Genomic DNA, 24812 nt, shown 5'->3' on the forward strand with positions numbered 1-24812 from the left:
ACCCAAGTTTGACTGATAGGAAACAGGGCTGCCAACTGGGGCCTCAGCAAAGGAAAAGCAAACAAAAACCAAACCAAAGCAAATCAACTCTTAAAAAACAAAAGTTTTATTACAGGCAGGAACAAAGAATACTGGCTTAAATAAAAGGCAGGTGGGGTCCCTCCTCTGGCCCGCTTCCTCCCCACCTCCCAGGGCCACTGTAGAAAGCCCAGGCCCTGAGGCTGGGGCAAAGCTGTTTCTCCCCAAGGGGTCCCTCTGTGGCTGCCACATCCCAGCTCTGACTCACTAGCTCAAGGAAGGGCAAGATCCAGGGGCTTCCAATGTCAATTTCCAAGGGCTTCACCTACTTGAAGGGCCAAGGAAGGCAACACAGGGATGATATTGTCTTGTTGAATGAAAAACTACAGCTCCCAGCAGAGGGACGTCCAGCCCTTTTGAGTTTCTGGCCCAGGTTCAGGCCAACGTTCACTATCCTCTTGGCCCACCCCGCTCCTTCCTTCCTTTTCTCTGGATGGTGTCCCCCAATCAGAAGAGACATGCTGTCCTCTAGCCCCTGGCACTGGATCCCATCTTCAGAGCTGGGGGGGGGGTGTGGTTTGTGGGATGACAGCTGCTCCCCATGCAGCCATTGCCCCACCCACCACGCCCTGCCTCAGCCAGTCTGGGCAGGTCCCAGTTGGAAGCCTAAACTGAGGATGGGTGGCAGAAGTGGAGAGGTAGTGGGTGGCAGAGCCCCCCAGCCTCTGGTTGTCTGAAGTCCATGGAGAAAGGAGAGATAGGAAGGTGGGGGCTGAGCCCAGGGGTCCTCTGTGACCAATGCACATACTTTTCTAGTCCCTATGGCTCACTGCCTGCTGGCGGCTGACACCCAAGGGGCATAGGGAGGCAGGGGCAGCCCAGGGGATGTGGAAAAGTGGGAGCCAGCCACATTCAGGCACGGCATAGACACATACAAATACACACACACGCATACACACACTTGCTTACCCACAGTCAGAAGGTATCTTGTAATAAAGGTATTAAAACCAGCTTGAGTTCTGCTGACCCCTATCCTGGCACTATACAGATAGCAATGTGACTGACTTTGTTTTTTTCTTCTTCTTTTTTTTTTCTTCTATTTAAAAAAAAATGCTATATAGAAAAGAGGCCTATAAAATTGTGCAAAATACCCAGCATTAACAAACCCGTTTCAAGTATTGCCAACACGAATATAATCTACCCATCCCCAGACCTGACTTGAGAGAGAGGTGGGGGGCCAGGCTGAGATGCCTCGGAGAGTTCTCCAAGGGTAGAGAGGGGGAAAGGAAGAAGATCCATTCCTAGTGTGCTGCCAGGAATCTGCCAGGAGCTGAGGGTTTGGGGGCCTGGCTGGCTGGTTTGGCTTCCGCTGACACAGGCTGCCCCACTCCCAATTTGGCCCTCTCTAACCGGAACCCCAGCTCTATCCTATTGGCTAACTCAATAAAAAAAATAAACACACAAACACACGCACGCGCACACACACACAAACACAATTATCACCAAAAGAATGAAGGAGCCCACAAATCAAAGCAGCCCACAAAGGCTTTCTCTCTCATAGCCTGCTGCTCAGAGCTGACTGTTCATCAGTCTGCAATTCACTCCAAAAACCCTGGCTCTGCAGCTTCCTTAACTGGGAGGGCTCATGTTCAGTTCACACCCTCATTCACACATGGCTCAACCTGGCACAGGCAGAGACTTGGCATGGCCTCTGTGGTGGCCTCCAGAGGCTCTAGCCTCACCTGTCATACCTGCTGGAGGGTCAGCTGGCAGGACCTAGGGCCCAAGGCTATGAAGATCTGGGTTTGGGGAGCAGGGGGTACAGCCACGGAATAGTCTGGGGAAAGCCACGCAGGGGTGGGAAATAAATACGAAGAGACTTGACTCTTTGGCAGCTCTGCTTCCCTCAGATGGAACGGGGAGGGTCCCGGCAGGTGTGGAGGACAGCAGGTGAGTGCAGAGGGGCAGACAGGCCAGCAGGCGGCAAGGACTGAACCCTGTTCAGGGGTGGCCTCCTACCATGCTGGCGTCGGGCTTGGCTCCGCAGGCTGGCTCATCGCTTCTAATGGGTGAGGGCAACACGGTGTCGGGCTGGACAAATCCCCTCCGGTCAATCAGGCTTCCAAAACACAACAGGGGGTCACATGAGGGCTCTGCCCAACACCAAAGCAGCTATAGGAACAGCTGGGGGTGGAAGGCAGAGTCCATCTTCTGCCCAATGAAAGCCCCAGTCCCAGAAAGGCTGAGTAAAAGAAAACTGCTTTTTCACTCTTCCCTTCTGGAAGCCCCTTGGCTCTCCCTGGTCACCTAGCTCTTGGCCAGAGAATTTATTCCCTGTTAATTCAGATTGGCCCACCTGTCTGTCTGGCTACCAGGCTGCGGATGAGGGGGAAAGCAAGGGTGGAAGGACATTTGGGGATAGTGAGGTTTCCACTGCACCCTTCCCTCAGGAATGGGTGGTGGAGTATAGAGGGGTAAGTGCATGGGGAAGTCTTGCAACTCCCGTTCTGGCCCTCTGGCGCACCCTAGTGTCAGGAAGGAGAGGGCGTGTCACAGCAGTGGGGAGCTACCAGGGTTCTCTTTGGCCAGAAGGAAAGATGGAGGCCCCACCCAGTCGGGGCTGGCGGCACCAGAAGGGCAGTGTGGCTCAAGCCTGGCCAAAACGTTAACTGGTTATCCCTGGAGGGAAAGATTACATGTAATCTCTAGTACTCCTCTTTTTTATATTTTCCATTTAATTTTTTTCCTATAAGGAACAAGCACAGTGTGACTAAAAATTACAACTCATCAGAGAATTCTGTTACACGACAAATGCCCTGAATGCGTTCAGCAGAGAATCATCAACACAGGGAGTCTGTGGTGTGGGGAGAGGCCTGCCGACACCCAGAACCTCTCTGAGAGATGGACTCCCAGGGCCCCCCCCCTTCCCCGGCCAGGCCTCTCTCCTTGCTTACCTGGGAGGTAGGGGGCCGCAGAGCACAGCACAGCAGTTGGTGATAACACTTTTATGGCTGTAGGGGTTGATGGAGGCCTCGCCGCCCCTCTTGCTGGACCACAAGCCTTTGATCTGCAACAGGAAGGACGCTTGGGTCAGGAACCTCCCTTTCTTTTGCTTTTCTAAGAGGGAGGTTTAGAGACTGAGAAAAATTGGTGAATTCTGATATCAATTCCGGTTCCGTATTAGAGGGCCATGTCTTTAACCCAGGCCATTCAGTGAGGATGTGGGGGACTGCAGGATGTAGGGGGTCACCTAGCAGAGATAAGGAGGCCCCCAATCAGGACAGAAGACAGAGCTGAGCCAAAGAGAAGTCTCCAAAAAAAACTTTTTGGGTAAATTCTCCTTCCTCTGGCCAGCTACCTAAGAGGGAGGGCAGGACAAGGGCCCCAGGCTCAGGCTGACCTGGCTGGGAAACCAGGTGCTGCCACTGATTAGCTGTATGACTGTGGGCAGACCGTCACTTCTGAGTCTCAATCCTCATTTGAAAATGACAAAAATGGCAACTCCCTGATGGCACTGTTGAGGAGTTAAATGAGATCTTGCATATCCCTAACCCTGTGAAGGCACTGAGGAGCTTTGCAGGAAGAATACCTGCTTGGTACGAACCCAGAGTTCTCCAAACTTATTTGGCCACAACACCCCTTTTTTGCTTAGTCCCTGAAATTATTCTGCAGAATCAGCATCCAAGAAACCACTCTGGGAGACACTGGTTGATGTCATTTCTGCTCTGTATCAATCACCCAGCATATGACACACTGTCAGGTGTGTTAAGTTTTGTTTCCCAGAAGGAAAGGCTGAGGTCAAGGAATGGATTTTCTACTGGAGGCTGGGTCTCTGATCAGATGGTGGCCCCTGGAAGATGCTCTCAATTGTTTTTACTGTTTAAGAGTATGGGAAGAGGTCTGGTCTGGCCCAGGGCTGGGTACACAGTGGGTGTTCAAACAACACTTGATGGTGGACTGCTGCATGGCAGCAGTTAGGGCTGGTCCATGGAACCCCACAGTTCTATCCTAGCTGCCCCCCTCAATACAGATGTTTCAGGGGGGCCCAGGAATACCCCGAGGATGGTCATGTTTCTGCCTACAAGTGCAACACAGTGGAAAAGAAACTTCTGTGCACCAACCCTGGCTCTGTCCTTCCCAGCTGTGTGAACCAAGGGGGCAAGTCACTCAATCATCAAATGGAAAAAGACCTCCATTCATGTTGGCAAGAAGATCCAAAGAGATGACAGGAACTGAAAGAACTCTGTAGACAGTAAGGGTGCTAGCCACACATAACAAATGTGATGGTGTGAATACTAGCTCTTGAGGGATTGTGGAAAGAAGCTACCTGGGGTCTTGGGAGCCTGCAGCCAGGGCCCCAGGCTCTCAGGGGCCTCAGAAGCCAGCATTAGGTCACCAGGGCCATGCCATGAGAACTGGAAGGAGACATCTGGCTGCCTTAGGTCTTTGCCCATGTTTCCCTAGCAGTCCCCAGGGCAGGGCAGCACCATGGCCACTGCAGGCTCACTCAGCCCTGCCTCTTGGGTCTGCTCCAGCCTTACTCACATCTTCATTGGTTGTCAAGTTGGAGGCGACGAGGTAAGTGTGAAACCCTGAGAGGCCCAGGATGGACCAGATGGAGAAGAAGCAGATCACCAACTCCAGCACGGTGAGGGGTTAGTCAAGGAGCCACATGGGGGAACAAAGCTGGGGGGGTGGGTAGGACAGGGAGCCTCCCCTGGGCCTGTGAGCTCACCTTGCTCAGCCTTTCTCACCTCTCCTTCTGTGTAGATATTTCCCCAGAAAGGGAGTCAGTTTTGCAGCCAAGCCCTTCCTGCTGCCCAGTCATCACTTCTCAGCAGGATCAGCCCCTGGGCCTCAGGAAGGAGTGGGAGCCACCCCAAGAACAGGATGAGACCAGACTGATGGGTGGCATAGGGAACTGAAGATTCCACACACAGAGTCGCAGGCATGATGTGGTCCAGGGGGCTTGGTATCTTAAGGGACAAGCCCTCCTGAAGACCCCTGAAGAAGCAACTGTGTCCCATGAGAGTTCTCGGCTACTCCAGCCGCACAAACCCCTTTTAGGGTGGGCTCTAGCCTGGCCGTGAGCTGCAGCAGCTGCCATATTGGATTCTAGAGAATGAACATGTGCTCTACCCCATTCCCCTCTATTTATGGGATGAGGTGTGGGTACCCGCCCCAGTGAAGGGGCCTCATGTTCTACCAGGCGTCCACTAGCCAGTAAAGGATATCTCGCTGGTGTCTCCTTCAGAGTGGAGAGAAAGGTGCTTCCCTGAGAGCCTGGGGAGGAAGAAACAGGAGAGGGTACAGATCAGAGGGCGGTGACCACAGCCCCTTGCCTGGCTGAGCTTGCCAGCCTGCCCTTTCCATCCCCCCATCTCCCCCTCAACTTACGCAACGTCAGGTGGGTGACCACACAGGCGAAGATGAAGGCCGTCAGGAACGAGAGGGAGAGAATAAACGCATAGAAGAAGCGGTAGTTCCGTCTCCCCACACAGTTGCCCACCCAGGGGCAGTGATGGTCAAACCGTTCTGGAAAAGGGCAAGGGAAGATAGGTTAGGGCCTGTCTGGCCCACAACCAGGTAAGTAGCTGGCTGTCCAGAGGCCGCACCTATTATGGCTGAGGCTGACTCTCAGGCCCTTGGGTTCGGCCTCTTTAGGTCCCGTGCGTAGTGGTCCTGTCCCCGCTGGCCCATGCACTCTCCTCCTTTCTCTCTACCTGGTAAATGGTACTTTCTCCTTCAAGTCTCAATGCCTTAAGAAAGTCTCCCCTAAGCCCCAGCCTAGGTGGGGGTCCCCACTTATCTGCTCCTGTGGCCCCTGGGCCTTCTCTTCTGTGGCACTTGGCCCCTGTTAACTTCCATGCTGACTTCTAAGTACTAGGGAGACCCTTATCCCTGCTGGATTGGAAGCTCTGTAAGGAAGGATGTGTGTTGACCTCACACTGTGCTAAACCCCCGGGGCCCAGCACAGTGCCTGGTTCAGAGAAGACGCACAAAAAGTACATGTTGCCTGACCTGCTACCCAAGCCACATGCGGACAATGGCCCCATCACTTGCCCTGTAACTGAAGCCCAGGGAGGGGCTGGACCGCTAGGTAATTCATGGAGAGGGCTGAGCTCACACTGGCACTATGTCCCCGGGGCAGGAAAAGTCCCTTGTGGGAATGTGGGTCACAGGCCTGTTGCAGGCCTCATGCCAGGGCTAATGCCCTTCACAGAGGGTGGGTGGGGCAAGTTCTTGGGGATGAATGACACCCACTGAGTCACTTCACCGCCTGCTGTCCTGGGGTGTTCCCCACTCATCTCTTGCACAGGGAGTGCTGAGCTAGCATCATGCGCTCACTGTCCTGGGAAGTGCATAGTCACCACGGCTCACAGCGTTTCACTTTCTTTTTTTTTTTTTTTTTTTTAAAGATTTATTTATTTAATTTCCCCCCCTCCCCTGGTTGTCTGTTCTTGGTGTCTGTTTGCTGCGTCTTGTTTCTTTGTCCGCTTCTGTTGTCGTCAGCGGCACGGGAAGTGTGGGCGGCGCCATTCCTGGGCAGGCTGCTCTTTCCTTTCACGCTGGGCGGCTCCCCTCACGGGCGCACTTCCTGCGCGTGGTGCTCCCCCACGCGGGGGACACCCCTGTGTGGCACGGCACTCCTTGCGCACATCAGCGCTGCGCATGGCCAGCTCCACACGGGTCAAGGAGGCCCGGGGTTTGAACCGCGGACCTCCCATATGGTAGACGGACGCCCTAACCACTGGGCCAAAGTCCGTTTCCCGCGTTTCACTTTCAACACCCTCCCAGAGGCCCACCTTCGCTCCTCATCAGAGCCGTGTGGCCTCTGGAGAACAGAAAGAGGGGAGGAAACAGACTCTGGTTTCCCAGCAACCCCTGTAGTTGTGGGTCAGGAGCCTAGATCCCAACCTTGGTTACATTCTCTATACCTCATCAGCTTAAACCCCTCCATTCCCAGATTCTTGTCCCTCCCAAACTCTGGAAATCAGATCAAAGTCCTTCAGAATAGTTGGTAGTTCTGGGCCACTGGAGGGTAGATCATTCTCTTTCCAGTCCTAACACATCTGGAATATTATTGTTCCAGCCTGGAAACCTGGAAAGCAGGAGACCAGGCCAAGGCTTGAGAAGAGGGGTTCAGGGACTCTCTGTGTCCACCCCACACTTTAGAGCTAGAGGAAGGACTCCACCAACCCTGAGTGGAAGCCAGGACTCATGTGGAGTGCCCTCCCGTCCTTCCTCAGTCACAGCAATTCTGGAGTAACCAGACCTTCCTGCCCAGCCCTGGATATTTCAGACACCATCTCCTCCCATGTCCCACCCCCACCCCCAGGGCGCAGTCTCTCTCAGGGGTCTCTACATCCCTCCCTGCTGCCTCCCACTCACCCACACAGTTATCGCAGACACTGCAGTGTGAGGTCCGGGGTGGCCGAAACATCTTGCAGGTGAAGCAGTACTTCAGCTTCACCATCTGCCCGTTGACCATCACCTCCCGGGTCCGAGGGGGCGGCCGATAGGTGGAACTGCCTGTGTTGTCTGAGGAGGAGGAGAGAAAGATGGAGGCTGTCCAAGGCAGCCCAGAGCCAGGAGCCCTGGCTGGGGGAAAGCCACTATTGAATGGCTGGGACAGGAGAAGCCTGGGAGGGAGGCTTCCTGGGAGCAAACACAGGCCTAAGTCAGGACAACTAGTTAGAGGAGCCACTGTACACTGAGCACTAACTCTGTGCCAGACACTGTGCTTAATAAGCCTTACTACTTCCTCTCATACTTGCTGTCCTCACACAACTCGAAGAAGGGCTTTCAGAGAGGAAAATCTCAGGAAGGCTTAATGAGGGTTTTCTGAATCTACTCAAGTTTAGACCTAAGTTCCAATTCACAGGAGCTTCAGTGGGTAGAGGAACAAAGTAAACAATACCTTGAAGACAGACAGATCTATAATGTGGGACATGTACGAGATCGATGGCCTGATCTCTAAAAGAAGTCAATGCCGCTTATAAAAAGAGAGGGGAGATGGTTCTAAATTAGAAAGAGATTTAGAAGACATAACAAACAAATGCAATGCATGATCCTTGACTGGGTCTTATTTTGGAAAGCACATCCACATACAGCAACAAAAGATATTTGGGAAGCAAATGGGGAAATTTAACAATAGACTAGAAATTAGGGAATTAGTAATTTTCCTAGGTGTGTAACAGAATTGTGATTATGTAGGAGACTGTCCTTAGATTTTTAAAGGTGCACGTTTAAGTAAATGTCTGTAATTTACTATGGAATGGTTTAATAAGAACAAAAAACATATAGATAGATGGATGGACAGATGGATGATAGATAAAACAAATGAGACACACTATTAACAACTGTTGAATCTGGATAGTGAAAGTACGGAACTGAATTATACTAATTTATTCCTACTTTTCTGTATATTTGAAATTTTTCACAATAAAAACCTTTTTAAAAATGCAGGTATATATCATGTTCTTAAATTGGAAGACTCAATATTGTAAAGGGATTTATTCTCCTTAAATTAATCTACAGATTCAACACAATCCATGTAAAAAATTCTAGTAGGTGCTTCTGGTGGAAATTCTAAGATACATATGAAAATAACAAGGGCCAAGAATAGCCAAGGTACTCTTGAACAAAGCTGGAGGGCTTAGGGACACGGATTTGGCTCAACTGATAGAGTGTCTGCCTACCATAGGGGAGGTCCAGGGTTCAAACCCAGGGCCTCCTGACCGTGTGGTGAGCTGGCCCCCACGCAGTGCTGATGCGCACAAGGGGTGCCGTGCCACACAGGGATGTCACTCACATAGGGGAGTCCCACGTGCAAGGAGTGTGCCTGACAAGGAGAGCCACCCTACACGAAAAAAGCCCAGCCTGCCCAGGAGTGGCACCACACACACAAGAGAGCTGATGCAGCAAGATGACACAACAAAAAGAGATGCAGAATCCCAGTGCCATTGACAAGAATCCAAGCAAACACAGAAGAACACACAGTGAATGGACAGAGAAAGCAGATAATGGGGGAGGGGTAAGGAGAGAGAAATAAATAAAAATAAATAAATCTTTAAACAAACAAACAAAAGCTGGGGGACTTACACTACCAGATATCAAGACCTAAGATAAAGCTATAGTACTTAAGACAACATGTTTTTGGTGCAAGAGTAGAAACACTGACCGATGATATATACACAAGAGAGTTCAGAAACAGATCCACATGTACATGGATCATGTGGTTTATGACAGAGGCCACACTACAGTGCACTGAAAATGGTCTTTTCACACACACACACAAATGGTGCTGGGTCATTGGATATACATATGGGGGGAAAATGCAGCTGCACCCCTACATTACACCAAGCAAAAAATTCAATTCCCCGGGGATTGCAGTTCTAAATGCAAAAGGTATAACAATAAAATTTTAGAAAGAAAAAAAATAGAAGAATGTTTTCAAGACTTTGGAGTAGAAAAAGATTTCTTAAACAAAATACGAAAGGACTAACTTTGAAGAACAATTTGAAACACTGGATTATAACAAAGTGATCCCAGATGTGTTACAATATGTTTATCTCACAAAGGACATGTATCCAGAGATATACACAGTTCCTATAATTCAGTAAGAAGTCAGACAACTGAATAGAAGAATGAACAAAAGACCTGAGCAGACATTTCATAGAAGAAGCTGTCCAAATGCCCAATAAACACATGAAAAGGTATGCAACTTCATTAGCCATCAGGGAAATGCAAAATAAAACCACAATGAGACACCTCTTCATACCAACCAGAATGGCTAAAATGAAAAAAATAAAAGTACCAAGCACTGGCAAAGATAGACAGTGACTGGAACTCTCACATGACCACTAGGGAAAACTGCTTGATGATAACTACCAAAACTGAGCAAATGTATACCCAGCACTCGACTCCTAAGTATACACCCAACAGAAATGTGCATGATATGATGTGCGCCAAAAGACATCTACAAAATGGGAACTCTGTAGGTTACACACGAGTTTTCTGTAAGCCTACTTCTCCTAATATATATATATATATATATAAATATAAAACTTATATATATATATATATATATATATATATAAATTATTTTTAAAAGGTATGTACAAGAATGTTCACAGCAGTGATTCTCATAACAGCACAGGTCTGGAACTACCCAAATGTCCACCTATAGTAACTTCACACAGTGGAATTGTATACAGTGATGAGAATGAACGATCCTCAACTACACGCAGCAGTATGAATGAATCCCATAAACACTATGTAAAGTTAAGACACCAGACATGAAAGAACACAAAATCCTCAAAAAAAAAAAAAAGACACAGAAACGAATCTTTAGCATTGTAAGTTAGTATCATGGCTACCCTGGGAGGGGTGATAGTGACCAGAGAGGGGCACCAGGGGGTGGAGGGGAGACCAGCTGTGTACTGTATTTTAATTTGGGTGCTAATTACCTGTGTGTGTTTAGTTTGTAAACATTCATCCAACAGAACACTTATGATCTGTACACTTCTAGAAATATATTATGCTTCAGGAAACAAAGTAAGAAAAAAGAAAACAGCAACAGTTTAAGTAACTTGTCCAAGATCACACAGCTGGTATTTTAGCAGAGCAGGAATCTGAACCCAGATTTGTCATGCCAAAGCCCTTGCTTCCACCCATGGAGCCCCTCAGTACCGCAGGACACAGAGGACCAAAGTCTCCAGAGCAGCACTCTTTTTTGGACAGAAGTCTGACAGTCACACAGGGCAGCCTGTCAGGTCCCCAGTCATTGCCCCATGGGATCACCTCTCCAGATAATAGCAGTCTGGCTACTTTCCTCCAATGGTTATTTACTGAGAGTCTCCCATGTGCCAGGTACTATTCTAGGTGCTTGACACACACCAGGGAAGCAGACAGACTCCAGCCTCACATTTCCAACCAGCAAGTGGGCCTTTTACTAGGCTGTTTCTCCATCACCACAATCACAGCGTCTTAGGGCAGAACTAAGCGACTAAGCCTCTCCTCCTGAAAACTGGCAGCATGGTAAAAGGAAGACACACTCTGAACTCTGCTTAGACCACTATAGGACTGGGCACATGTGAGCATGAAGGCAATGAACTCCTCTGAGCCCATGTTCTTCTCATCTATAAAACGGGAGTTACAGCTCAAATGCTACGTAAGTCCTGGCTCCACCTCTTAAGAGCTGGGTTTCTCCTGATGATTCCATTTGCTAGATGTGTGATGGGGGAAATTGTTGAACTTATCTGTGCCCTTTGTTTCCTCGATTACTAAAACAGGGATAATAATAGTACCCACCTCATAGGGTTGTGGTGAGGACTAAATGAGTTACTGTATCTGAAATGGCACAAAGTAAATGCTTAGTGTGTGCTGTTATTAGGAGCTCATAGAATTACTGAAAGAAATAAGGGAAGAAACATGGGAAAGGGAACACTTCACCGAGGGCCTACTACGTACTGAGCACTGTGCACACATTATTTCATTTAATCCTGGTAACAGCCCCATGGGGAAAGACCATCATCAGCTCCATGTTACAGTTAAGGAAACTTGCTCAGAGAGGTTAAGGGACTGGCCCAAGAACACCCAGCTAATAAGTGGCAGAACTACAATGTGAACCCAGGTTCCAAAGCCTGGGCTTGAGGCTTGCAAATTTTAAAGTGTCATAATGGATGTTATTTATTTTTATTTCTGAAAATGGCACAATCCAAGAGCTGTAAGGAGCCTCGGGAAGCATATAACACTGTCCCTGGCATACATACGAAGTCAGTAAATGTACATTTGCTGACCACATCTATTCTAACCCTTTGGTTTACAAACGAGAAAACAGAGGCTACGGGATTGCCTAAGGTCACACAGTCAGTGAGTGGCAGACAGGAGAGCCCAGTCTGGAATCTCTTTGCAGACCCCTCCCTCCATCTTCCCTGCCTGGCCAGTCACCAGGTCTGGTCAGGTTCTTTCTTCAGATACTTCACCCCCTACTCCAGTGCCCAGACCCAGGCAAGGCCTATATTACCAAAGACTTCCCCAGAAGATTCCCTGCCTCCAGCCCCTCTGCCTTTCAACCCTTCCACACGACGCCACATTCCTCTAAACATCCCCTCCAAGTAACTTTCCAGCTCAAAACTCTTTAACGCCTTCCCCTAAAAAAAAAAAAAAAAAAAAAAAAAGAGAGAGAAGGATAAACTTTTTTGTTTTCGGTGAGGTAGCAGGACTGGGAATTGAACCCTGGACCTCGTATGTGGGAAGCCAGCCCTTAACCACTGAGCCACATCAGTTCCCCTGAGTTGGTTTTTTTCAGTTGTTTGCTTGTTGTTGTTTTTAGGAGGCACCAGACACCAAACCCAGGACCCCCCATGTGGGAAGCAGGTATTCAACCGCTTGAACCACATCCACTCCCAGGACAAACCTTTTGTCCAGGTACCGAGGGCCCTCCACAGTTGGTCCAACCTCCCTTCCCTGGCTCGACTCCCTCTACTCTTCCTCCAGGAGTCTCTGGAGGCTCGATCTTCCTGCCCTTGCTCCCAGCATGTCCTGGCCTCTCCTCAGCTCACTGGGACATGCCCGAGCCCCACCCCTCTCCTTCGCCTGCCCTGACCACTTCAGCCTCGGTGGGTTCTGCTGCCCTGTACGCATCCACTGCTTAGTGTCATGTTGAGACTGGACTTCTGTGTTTGTATAGACCTTGTCTCTCCAACTAGATGTACAGCCCTTGCAAGCAGGGACAGTGTAATAAACAGGCAGTCTAGAACCTGTGAACTAAGAGGCAGCATGTCAAAGAGGAGAGAAAACATGTTCCAGACTCAGGCAGGTCTGGGGTTGAGATCCCAACTCTTCCATTTATGAATAGGTATCCTTGAAGAAGTTACTTAACCTCTCTATGAGCCTGCTGTCTCACCTGTAAAAGTAGATGAATAGTAACAAATACTCGGAGGAAGCAGACGTGGCTCAAGTGATTGAGCTTCCACTACCACATCCTGCCCCATAGCCTCCAGGATCTCAGCTCCTGGTTCCCTGCTATTTCCTCCCACTTGGACACAGTCTTTGGATTCAAATGGAGTTGTGGGTATGAACCTTGGCCCAACCACTTCCTAGCTGTGTGGTGTGAGTCAAGTCGCTTAACTTCTCTGTGCTTTCATCTACTAAAAAGTAAAATGGGACATCATCAAACCTACTTCATAGGATTGCTGGGAGCATGAGTAAGGTCATTCACCAGTGGATTTAGCCAAGTGTCTAGCACCTGGTTAGAGCTTAATAAATATTAGCCATTATTATTATTGTTGTTTCTATGAAACACTGTATTCTAAACAACTGATTTACAAAGAAATCTTTGGAATATAACCCATCTGTGAGTGAAGGGCAGCCAGCACCCATGGGCCTTCCTTAGCTTTGAGACAGAAGTTACTGGAGGGCCTCACCACAGGCCCTCCCAGGTGAGAGGTGAGCCCAAGCCTCTTCCCCAAGGCAGGGAGGACACCCCCATGGCCTGCTCTGGCCTCCGGCAGCCAGACTTCCTCCTCTCTAGAACTCAGCAAAAGAGAAAACTGTGCTCTGCATACCCACTGTCCTCAGGCTGGCTGGAGCCAGGGAGGCGGGAGGGAGAAGGGTCTTGCCCGAGTGAGGATGCTGACAGCAGGGGGGTGGGGGATGATGAGCAGCTGCCTCGTTCTGTTGCTTACCCTCAGAACAGTGTTGCCAATCAGAGCCCCCGACTTGGCCTCAGAATCCTCCTCAACCCACTCCTCCTGGCAGCCACTCCCCATGGTAGTTTGTTAGCACCCAGACCCGTTCATTTGCCATTCCTGACCAAAAGGCTCAAGCCTCTTAGGTTTCAAACAACCAAAACGATTTTCGAATTGTACTGACATTCCTTGTCTCACTTGATGCACAAAAGAATCCTCTGGGCTAGATAAGGGGCTAAGGGCCCACATTTTACAGATTGGGAAACGGAGTTCACTCCAACAGTAGGAGGCAAAGCTGAAATTAGAACCCTTGTTTTCCAAGGCATTCATTTGTTCACTCTTTCAAACGTGAACATCTACTACACACAAGGAATTATACAAGGCCTGGGTGGCAGGTCGGGGGGAAATAAGCGGCAGGTACATAGATGAGTCCAATCTGTCTGCTTTGTTCATCCGGCGCCTGCCTGGTACACACAGAGGCTCAGAAAATATTTGTTAAGGAAATGATGGAAAGGAGGGGAGTGATAGTCAGAGATGCCATCCCTCCCCTAAAGCTAACTGCTACTTCATGGCTTCCTGCTACGTCAGACTCTTCCCCAAGAAGTGACAGGTGCCCTCACAGCTACCAAGGTCCTTCTGTGGCCTCCCAGATAGGAAACTAAAGCCCCTGGGGAAGTGATGAAAGGAGGGGAAAACCTCACCCTGACCGAGTAGCTGTAAGAAGCAAAGGAATTCCCCGCGCCTTCCTCCTGACGCAAGGGCCACGTGGTAGGATCCTCACCCCAGTGGAGAGCCCCCGGAGAGGAGCAGGGCAGGCAATCTGCAGTCGGCATTTGCTGGCACAGAAGCCCCCAAGGGCTGGCCACGAGTTACTGAGGAAAAGCCCCGGATTTCTGACCCTTCTGCTGGGCCCTGACTGCCATCTGCCCTTCCGTTGTCGCTACATGTGCAAGAAAGAGAGGCAGGCCTGCCCGTTCTGGGTCACTACCCTCACCTGACTATTCCTGCTCATTCCAAAGGCTTTCAGAGTCCCTACCACATACTAGACTTGGTTCTAGGCCTGGGGACACAGGAAGCACTCAGCCTAAGGGCAGAAGCAGATTGAGTAGCTGATAATTACAGAGTAGTGGAATAGGCACTTTGAGTTCACAAGTCCACACAGTGAGGTAACTCTGGGGCCAGCCTGATCTTTCTGAAACCTGGCTTGATCACCTGTTTTGACTTTGAGGAACCTGTCAACCTCTCTAAGCCTCAGTTTCCTCACCTCTACAATGGGTAATAATAATGCGAACCTTGTGAGATGCAAACCACTGACAGCATGATGTCAAGGTCTAACTCGCAGCAGGCCAGTTAATGGACTAACTGGCATATTACTCAATACCTTGAGAATACCGAGAGGAAGAGGTGGGGTAGGGGCAGGAGGAAGAGTTGAAGAAAGCTACAGAAGCAGCAGCCATTAAGCTGGATCAGAAAAAAGGGAGTCCCAGGCTCTAAGGGGTGAAGGGCTGGGGGCAGAGAGAGCAAGGCAAAGGCTGGTGGCATGTCCATGTACAGTGTGCCTGGGGAAGGGGGTGTTACATGTGGCTGGGGGGTGCTAGGAAGTGGTAGGAGTTGAGGTGGGAAGGGTGGGCTGGGGTTCCAACTGCCCAGCGTCTCTCCTGCCTGGTCACGAGCTTGCCTTGTTTGGGTGGCAGGTGAGTGGGTGCAGGGCTCCACCCTCGTGGGCAGGCTTAGGGTTTTCGGGAAGTTGTGGAAGATGATGTTTCCTGGCTGGGACATTAAGCAACACTGAATCACGTGGTGAGAAAGTTATTCCCTTTTCAATTCTCTTTCACACTTTTGACTCCATCAAGGAGAAAGTCTCAACTTTTAAAACCTAACACTTACCAATGGCCTCACTCAAAGTTATTGATTTCTCCAGGCAACTGTAACCACCAAGAATTCAGTAACATTGTTATGTTTTTATGATTATCTTCTATTCTGAGCAAGTGACCCCGGCTTTTCTTTTACAGGGGTGATGACAATTTTCCTTTTAGAATACATTTTAAAAATGAGCCATTTGAAGTAGAAAATAGTAAAGAAATAACAGTACAAAGTGAGATGCAAGAACAGCAAAAATCACGACAGTCCAATGACTGACATTCAGGAAATGATGCTGAAGGCAAGAGGCAGATGTATGAACTCTGAGTCAGGAAGGGCCAGGGTCAAATGTGGGTCTTGGAAAGACAATTCTGACTGAAAGGGGAGACCAGGCATTGAGGGACTGGTCAGCAGAGCCCCGAGTGAATCCAGGTGGAAAATGAGGCAGGTCTGCTCTGGGGTAGTGGGCTTTCGGAGGTCAAGGACCTGGGGGAGACCACCTGGAGGCAGACAGTGGGCTTTGGGCCCACTGCATGGCAGCCTTTTGTCTGTCCTATAAGCTGTAACCAGCCATGTCTAGGTGGGCATCTGTCACTTGGATTCAGATGCTTGTCTCTACCAAGCAATGTTGCTTGGGGCAATGTTCTTGTGTCCTAACTCTTTTCCAACTGCACAGAGCACCTGGACCATGTGGTCTTGCCAGATGCACGGCCCCCCACTTGACAGGTCAGGACCTCAGACGAGGGTGACCAACCATCACAATTTGCCTGGGACTGAGGGGTTTCCCAGGATGCAGGACTTTTGGTGCTACACCTAGGATAGTCCTGGGCACACGGGGACAGGTTGGTCATCCTACCTCAGACAGTCCTTGCAAGCTGGGAGGCTGGGCCAGAACCCTGCTGGGCCAGTGCTGCTGGCATGTGGGGTGGTGGTGAGAAGCCCAGGTCCACACCTTCAGGTTTTCATGCTCGCCCAGCCTCACATTTATATGAACATTGCTCATTTCAGAGTCAGCTCCCAACCTTCTCAAAAAGCTCAACGACCTTAGTCCTTTTCAAAAAACTACATTTCACCCTGGTTAAAGGTCTCTTGGCCACACCCCAAAGATGCCCTTTTTCAGGCTCAGCAACTCTTTTATAAGGGAAGTCTTGGACCCTGGCTTTTTTAGGGCCCTACAAGACGACCGACTCCACCCCATCCTTCCAACTGTAATTCCCCTACTTCTCTGAATTGCACCCTGTGTTTCAGCCAAAATGCCTGCACGGTGGTCCCGCAGCTGTCCCTCCTCCTCTGGCCTTTCCTGCTTCTGCTCCATCTGCCTGGAAGGCTCCCTACAGATGTCTCTCTGTGCTTGAATTCCACCCACATTTTAAGGCTCAATTTCAAGTGCACTTCACTCTGAAACTTCCCCAAGTCCTCTGGACAGAAGATAACCCTGATTCCTGCGATCCATTTCCAAGGCCTGGTCTCATTCACCTTGGACTAAACCAGACCAGAAACCACGGGGGGCAGGGTTCATATCACATTCATTTTTGGCCCTCCCCCTGCTATCAGAGGTTAGCTACAGAATTTTCACATACATATCGATCAAATGAACAAACCCAAAATGCTTAATTGAGAGAAATTCCAATGGCCTCTCAACAAGTCACCATGGGACAGCAAGAAGGGCCTTCGAAGAGGCTCAGCCTTTCTTCAGTCCCTTCATTCATCCATTTGGCCAACAGTCACTGAGCCCTCCAGGTGGCAGACAAGGGGACCGAGCCACACTCAGTCCCTGCCCTCCCAGTCCAGCAGAAAGGCAGCAGCTGCACAGACCTGCCCCAACAACTCCACAACCTCCGAGCAGCTCAGGACCGAAAAAGGAGGGAGATGTGTGATGGAGGGCCTGGCCCAACCTGGTGCCACGGTGCCTTCTCATAGTCAGGGACATTATAGTTGAGATTGAAGATGAGGGAGGAGCCATGTACAGATCCGGGCTGTGTCCCCCTTTCTGCCTCAGATGAGAAAGCCAGGGGGGTGGGAGTCTAAAGACACATGCTCTGTCTCTGTGCCTCCATGTGCAGGCCAAGCAATCATGTGCCACAGGTTCTTTGCTGGCATAACTGGTTAGCAGGGCTGTCCTCACCGGGTTGTTGTGAGGATCTGCAAGGATAGCGGATGGGATGCACTCAGCACGCCTGGGGGATTACTGTTGTCATTGCTCTCCAAACAGCTCACGGGAGCCAGAGGATTCCAGGCAGCCAGACCTCAGCCCAGGCGGAGCTGGACAGTAATCCTGCCTCGCAATTAGCTCTGCCCTGGTGGGGAGGAGGACGGGGCTGCTGCTAGGTCAGCCCGTGCGATCCTGAAGGAGAAGAATCTGGGAGGGCAAGTGGTCCAGGAGTGCAAGGGGAAGGAAGCTGGATGGGGGCAAGGTGAAGATAGCAAGAAAGGCCAGGCCGGGCTGCGGAAAGAGCCAAAGGACCCCCGGCAGAGTTACAGAACGTCCTCTCCCCCCGCCTACCCTCTGAGCTCCAGGGCATTAGCGAAACGGTTTCCTGTGAAGGATGCAGCGGGGCTCTGGCATTTACCGGCCACCAGGTCTCCTCAATGCCAGCTGGGTGTTTAAATGCCCGTGTGAAAGCCACCCTGTTAGGGGAAGGAGCCAACCGCGGGCAGAAAGCCCCGAGGTGTTGCAAATACCTACATCACTTCTCAGCAGGAAGGAGCTAGGGTGGAGCAAGCAGAGCTCAAGGCCCTGGGTCCAGTGCCCAGCCCCCAGCAGGGTGGGAGGAGTCAAGGGCCACCTGAGGTACCTGGGAGCACAAGTCCTCTCTGACTACACCAGCCTTCCTGCCATTCTTCAAACACACCAGCTCCTTTCCCACTCAGGGCTTGTGCCTCTACTGTTCCCTCTGCCAGGAGCACTCTTCCAAGAGCCCCATAGTACTAGCTCCTCTCAAGGGCCACCTCCTCCTAGAGGCCTCCCCTGACCACCCGACTCTAAGCCTGCCCCACTATGCACCTATGGGCTCTTCCCCCATACCCATGTGGCTCAATCCATCATGTCTTCAGGTCTTTGCTTCTTGGCGCAGATGTCATCTCCGTCAAGCCTTCCCCGACCATCCTGTTTTGAGTCACACACCTCCCCACCCCCAGCCCTTCTCGTCCTCCTTCCCGGCTTTACTCTTCTCTGTCTGACCTCCTAGATATCTAGTATCGGGTCTTTGATTTACTGTCTTTCTCTTCTCACTGCAAGGAAGGCAGGGATTATAGCAATTTTGTTCACCAGCATTAAGAAAAGTGCCTGGCACATAGTAGGGACTCAAGAAGTGCTTGAAGAGTGAATGAATAAGTGTATAGTGGAGTGTTAAAGAGACGGAGCTCTGGTCAGACTACCTGGGGTCGCTCTTCCACTTACTATGTGACCTTAACTTCTCTGTGCTTCAATTTAATTAATCTATAAAATGAGAACAACGACAGTACATTCCTCCTCGTAGGACTGCTGGGGAATTAAATGAGACCATGCATATAAAGAACTCGACCCAGTGCACGGCCGCCAGGGGGCACTCAGTGCGGCTGCTTCCATCACGGCCCCACCCGCTAGCATTTCTTGCTTACTGCCCGCTCACTTGTTCATCATGTCTCCCTTCGCTCCAGGACCGGCACCAGCCTGCCTTGCTCACCGCTGTAGCCCCTGTTCCTAGTACAGTGTAGGAAGAGAAACATCAGGCCTCTTTCTGAGTCAGGACATGCGGAGCTGGGGGGCGCAGCTTCGGCTGGGAGCAGGGGGTCTCACCGATCTGTTTCTCCAAAGCAGCTGCTTCACAGACAGTGGCCCGGGGCAGGATCCCAGGGTCAGTGAAACTTGTCTGCAGCAAACAGCTCATGACGAAGAAGAAGAGGACGGCGGCGATGATGGGGATGGCAAGTGTCAGCTGGCGGGCCAGGAAGGGACAGCTGGAATGAGAGAAGGAGAGAGGTATCAGCAGATACCCCAAGAACAGGAGAGGGAGGGAGAGACCAGCAGATACACCAAAGGCTCACTGGGGCGCAGGGTGACAGCACAGCCCATCTTCCTCCTGGCAGCCACACCACCTTCTAGACTAGGCAGAGCTACAGCCCCTTGGTGAGTGCAGCCACTTGCCCTACAAGTGCCTTGACAAGACATCACTAACAGCCTTTCCCCTTCCCCCTGCGCCAGCGCAGATGTGACCAGAACTCTTAACCCCTGCATTTAGCCCATCCCCACACCCCCTCAGAATCCTAAACACGGTTTCAGGCAGACACTACCAATTAACTGGCCTGGCACGTATCTACAGAGGACTTCTCTGTGGTAGGCAACTCCTTCAATTCAATAAGCAGTGGGAGTAAGCACAATGAGTAAGACCCCCCCACACACACACACACCGCCAGGGGCTTCTGGCCTAGTGGGGAAAACAGACACGTGAACAGGGAATTGCCACACAGGGTGATAAGTGCTAGAATTGCTGGAGGGAAGCAGATTGTGAACCGACCAAATACGCTATAATTGGGGAGGGGGAGACAGTAGAACAGTCAAAAAAGGCTTGCTAAAGGAGATAATGCTTAAGCTAAAACCTGAAGAATGAATAGGGGCCAGCCAGGTGAAGGGAGGAGGGGAAAAGAGCATGATCCAGCCACTGCCATTTTCACCCAAGGGCTTATGGCCCCAAGGCAGTTCTGTCAGGCCCTCTGGCCCTAGGTGGCTCAAAGAGCCTGTGCCTGCTGCATGGCCATGACTCCTCTTCCATCAGGCAGGCTGCCTACCACAGGGTCCCACACAAGCCTCCTTCTCCATCTTAGGGCTAGAACATTCTAGAAGTCCTGGACACTGGTGGGGGCATGCCTTCATGACGGAGGGAACCTATCGGAACTCCCTACAGCCACTCTTCTCTGTTGCCATACCACTGTCCACTCAGAAGCCAGTCATCTTCTGGAACTATCAATCAGATCTTGTCATTTTCCTGCTTCCTATTATATTATGAATGAAACCCAAACTCCCTACAATGACGTGGATCCCACCAAAGGCTTCTCCAATCTCATTCCCCACAATTCTCCTTTGCTCCTCATATGCGCCTCATGACAGTTCTTGGAACAAGCCTGGTTCTCTTCTACCTCAGGGCCTTTGCACTTGCTATTCCTTCTCTTTGGGATGCTCTTCTCTCCTCAGAAGGGCCTTTCTCAACAACTCTGTACAAAGCCATTCCTTACTGCAGTCCTTCTTATTTCCTGCATAACACATATTCTAACTTTTAATTACTTGTCCATTTAACTGCCAGCTATGTCTCCCTACTAGACCATAAGCTCCTCCAAGGGTAGAGACTCTGCTCTCTGGTTCACCGCTGTACTTCCAGGATGCTGTAAAGCACCCAGCACCAAGAGGGTGCCCAACAAATAATCGCTGAATGACTATATGGTTTTCTCCTAGTGCCAAGAAACAGAAAAGGAATAGCTACTATCTTCTGAGAGCTTACTATGCGCCAGATACTCTGCTAAGCATTTCACATGCACATTCTCCTCAAATGCTCACCAGAACCCTTAGAAGTATGGTCCTCACTTTACAGATGAGAAAACTGAGGCTCAGAGAGCTTGAGTCACCTGCCCGAGGTCTCGCAGCTCATGGAGTGGGGGGGTAGGGATTCATGCCAGGTCTGACTTTTATATTGCTAACTGCCATCCTTTCCAGAGCCAGAGAGGCACCTGAATGGGTGGGTGGCTGCGGTGTGGGAGATGAGCAGCTGCTGGGAGGCCTGAAGCAAAGCTCAGTAGCAGGAAGCAAACCAGCCTCGGTCCATGAAGGGTCCTGTGGGCATCTAAGTGAGGTTCTGGTGCCTCCACTGACCCAATTTCTGGCCTCCAGAGGCACCCCCCCCCCCCCGAGGAGCAAATACTTCCAAGGCCAAGGGCTCCAAGCAAGCCACATTCTGAACCCACACATCTGAGTTCTTCTTGGGCCTAAACCTCAAACAGAACACAGAACGGGCCAGGCCCTCGGTGTCACCCACACAGCAGCGCAACCAGTTCATGTCACGTACAGTCAGACTTCTTGGGAGATGGAGGACACTTGAAATCTGAGATTTATAGAAATCTCAGGGTTTACTGAGTCCTATACCCTGATTTTAGACGGGACTCTGAGGCCCACAGCCAGAGCTAAGGTCACATAGCCAGCCAACAGCAGGGTTTCCAGCTCCCAGCAAATGCGATCCACTCATTTATTCATTCAACAAATATTTATTGTATTGAGCACTTAGACTACATGCCACGCACTGTTCTAGGCACTGAGGACACAACAGTTAAAAAAAACAAAGCCCTGCTCCCAGGGAGAGAGGCAAGAAGCAAACCAATAAGCGGCAAGTGCTCTCTTGAGGACAATAAATCAGGATAGAAGGGACAGGAGGGAGGGGGTGGTTTGCTCTTTTATAGGGATGGTCAGGGAAGGCCTAAGAAAATGAGGGAGTAAGCCATGAAGCTACCTATTGGGAAGAGTATTCCAAGCAATGCAAAGGCCCCGAGGTAGAGTGTGCAAGGAGGCCAATGTGCTTGGAGGGGAGTGGGCAGGGAGCGAATGGGAGGAGATGGGGACAGAGAGGGAACAAGGGTCAGAGGAATTCCATTATCAGGGCTTTGGCTCTTATCCAGAGGGAGCTGGGAGTCAGGGAGGATCCGCATCTAACGTAGAATTAAAGAGGCACTCTGCTGCCTGCGTGGGGGTAATAAGTAGGGTTGAAGCTGAGAACCCTACAGTGAGGCTTGTATAATCATCCACTAAATCAAACGATGAAATAAAGCCATTTATGGCAGGAAAGGCCTTCAAGAACCACCTCCACCTTTTCCCAGAGCAGTGGGGGAGTGTGTTTCCCACCTGCCTGCTCTTAGCAACACTGTTCCCACCACACCAAGGCCCTACTGAGGTTTCACCCCAGTCCAGGCCCAGGTGTGCACTCGGCCCAAACCCGAACCCTCCTGCCAAATTCACCACCCCAAACGAGGAAGTGCAGGGACAAAAGGCAAGATGACTCACAAGCTCTCCTAGAGCCCAGAAATCCTTGCTTCCTCCCTCTCTGGGACAAATCAGTCATCAGTGAAGATACCACTCAGCCCAGAGGGCCCTGCACACTGTGGCCTGACCACAGCAAGCACCACTTCCTCTTGCCTCAGTTCCAGCCCTGGGTGTGAGGGCCTGAGAGGGCAGCCCTGCACCTCCTCACTCAGAGCCAGGGAATTCTGAGGAAGGCACTTCCAAAGCACCCGCATGGGCCAGCGGGTGAGGCGGATCTGAAACTCAGCCCAGGGACATGCCGGCAGAGTGGGGGCTCCGGAGCTTCTGCCAGTTAAGTCATCCCTGAACTCTTCACCCTGACTCAGAAAGGAAGGGCAGAGTGCTTGGTGAAAGGGCAAAAAAGAGAAGCTAATTTGTGGAAGTCCTCACCCTGCTTCAAGAGAAAATTCAAGGTTTAGAGACATGCTCCGGCAGCTGGAGAGGGTACCTGGGGGCTTGGGGTATTTGTGGCAGCCTCCCCAGGGCCATGAGCCCTTGGGAAGTGTTTTCTGGTGGAGACGAAAGTCACAACAGCAGCTGGCAGTAAGTGCTCGTTACTGGGCTAAAAGCTTTCTATGAATGACCTCACGCCACCCTCATGACAACCTTCGGAGGGTGCTCTTATAAACCTCATTTTACGGATAAGGAAGTTGGGGCACTCACACCATTAGTGTGTGGCAGAGCTGGGATTTGAACCAATTCTGATGGCTTCAGAGACTACATTCTTAGCCATGACGTACAAGGAAGGAAGATGACCACAAGGATGAGAAGAGCTGGAGGAGAGACAGGGCTCAGGCGGTGTGAGGTGGGCATAAGCACATGTGTCTACGTGAATAGGGAACTATGTAGCGGGGGCTCAAGACAGAGACTGAGGCTGGGGTGGGGAACTCCTGATTCCCGGGTCAAGTGCTAGGCATCCACTCCTCCATCCTAAAAAGGAGCAAATGTCCCCCAAACGGGCCAATCCTGGCTTACAAAGAGGTCAGAAACCTATCACGCGAAAGCACTCTGGACTCTTCCTTGAAAAATTACAAGGCCTTACAGCTGTTCTGATGTGGACCAGGTCAGAGGGACGCTCCAGAATGTTGAGACAGAAAAGAAAGTCAGGAGGTTAGGAGGTGGGGAGCAGGGGCCTGAGAGGTTTGGGGGGACCAGGAGGGAGGGGCAGGAAACCTAGAGAAATCTAGGTAGGTGATGGGGAGGGAAGGGGAGGCCGGAGAGACCCAAAGATGTCCGAGCGCCTGGTGAGAATGACAGGGGAAAGCAACCAGCTAGGAGAGGCGGGTCTGAGAGAAGAGAGGTGACAAAGGGCGCCCTGAGGGGAAATGTACAGTGGGGTGCACACAGCCAAAAGACAGGGAGACATCTGGAAGTTGCCTGAAAGATGCCTTAGGGGGTCAGAAAGAACTTCAGGAGCGGGCAAGAGATGGTCCAGGGGACAGGTAAGGAAGAGAGGAACTTTCCAAGGGGCCAGGGAGGCCTGGAGGCGCGTGCTGAGAGACAGAGGACCGGGGCTGCGGAGGGCCACGGCAGGCTGGTGTTCCTGGCAGGGGCAGGCAAAGGCAGGGTGCCAGGGCAGGGCAGGATGGGCGGGCTGGAGGGTGGAGCGGAGGCCGAGACGGAGTAGCCACACGGGCAGGAAGGACGGGGAGCCGGGGACGGGTCTCGAGGACCTGGGAGGGCTGATGAAGAGGTGGAGATGCCCGGAGAGCCCAGGGCCTGAGGGCAGAGCCGGGGAGGGGAGCGCGCCTGGGAAGCCGGGGGATGCCCGGCAGGGGAGCGGGGACCGGGCGGCGCGCGCGCCCGGCGAACTCACTCGAAGACGAAGAAGAGGACGGTGGTGGTGAGGATGAGCAGCAGCGTGAGCGCGAAGACGCCGCCGTGGCCGGCCAGCATGAGGCGGCCGCCGCAGTAGAAGCGGTTGCGGCCCGGGAACACCTCCCACTTGCGCCGCGGGCGGCGGCCGAGGCTGCCGCTGCCGCTGCCGCTCCAGCGCGGCGGGGCGGGGGCGGCGGGCGGCGCGGGCCCGGGGCCCGGGCCGGGGGGCGCGGCGGCGCCGGGGCGGCGGGCCCCGGGGGAGGCGGGCGGCGGGGCGGCCCCGGGGCTGATCTGCTGGTACTCGCAGTCCTTCATGCGGCCGGCCGCGGGCCTCGGCTCCGCGCCCCGCGGGCCGCCCGGGCCGCACCGGGACCCGGCCG

At 51.6% G+C, this 24812-nt stretch overlaps 1 protein-coding gene across 1 annotated transcript; it reads right to left on the reverse strand.

Moving 5' to 3' along the window:
- Positions 1-85: 85 nt before the first annotated feature.
- On the reverse strand, positions 86-24812 carry ZDHHC18 (zinc finger DHHC-type palmitoyltransferase 18). Its single transcript, XM_004478770.4, has 8 exons — positions 24431-24812; positions 19354-19514; positions 7411-7560; positions 5416-5553; positions 5253-5301; positions 4564-4666; positions 2973-3085; positions 86-2137 (listed from the first exon to the last, which is right to left on the reverse strand). Exons 1-8 carry the CDS (start codon positions 24745-24747, stop codon positions 2020-2022), a joined length of 1149 nt encoding a protein of 382 aa, XP_004478827.2. The 5' UTR covers positions 24748-24812; the 3' UTR covers positions 86-2019.

This window comes from Dasypus novemcinctus, chromosome 9 (genome assembly GCF_030445035.2).
Source record: "Dasypus novemcinctus isolate mDasNov1 chromosome 9, mDasNov1.1.hap2, whole genome shotgun sequence".
NCBI classification, from domain to species: domain Eukaryota; kingdom Metazoa; phylum Chordata; class Mammalia; order Cingulata; family Dasypodidae; genus Dasypus; species Dasypus novemcinctus.

Coding starts and splice junctions, on each gene's coding strand:
- ZDHHC18 (XM_004478770.4), bottom strand. CDS start 24,747: ATGAAGGACTGCGAGTACCAGCAGATCAGCCCCGGGGCCGCCCCGCCG. Junction 4,667..5,252: donor CTGAAGGAGACACCAGCGAG/ATATCCTTTACT, acceptor CTAACCCCTCAC/CGTGCTGGAGTTGGTGATCT. Junction 3,086..4,563: donor ACTTGACAACCAATGAAGAT/GTGAGTAAGGCT, acceptor TTCCTGTTGCAG/ATCAAAGGCTTGTGGTCCAG.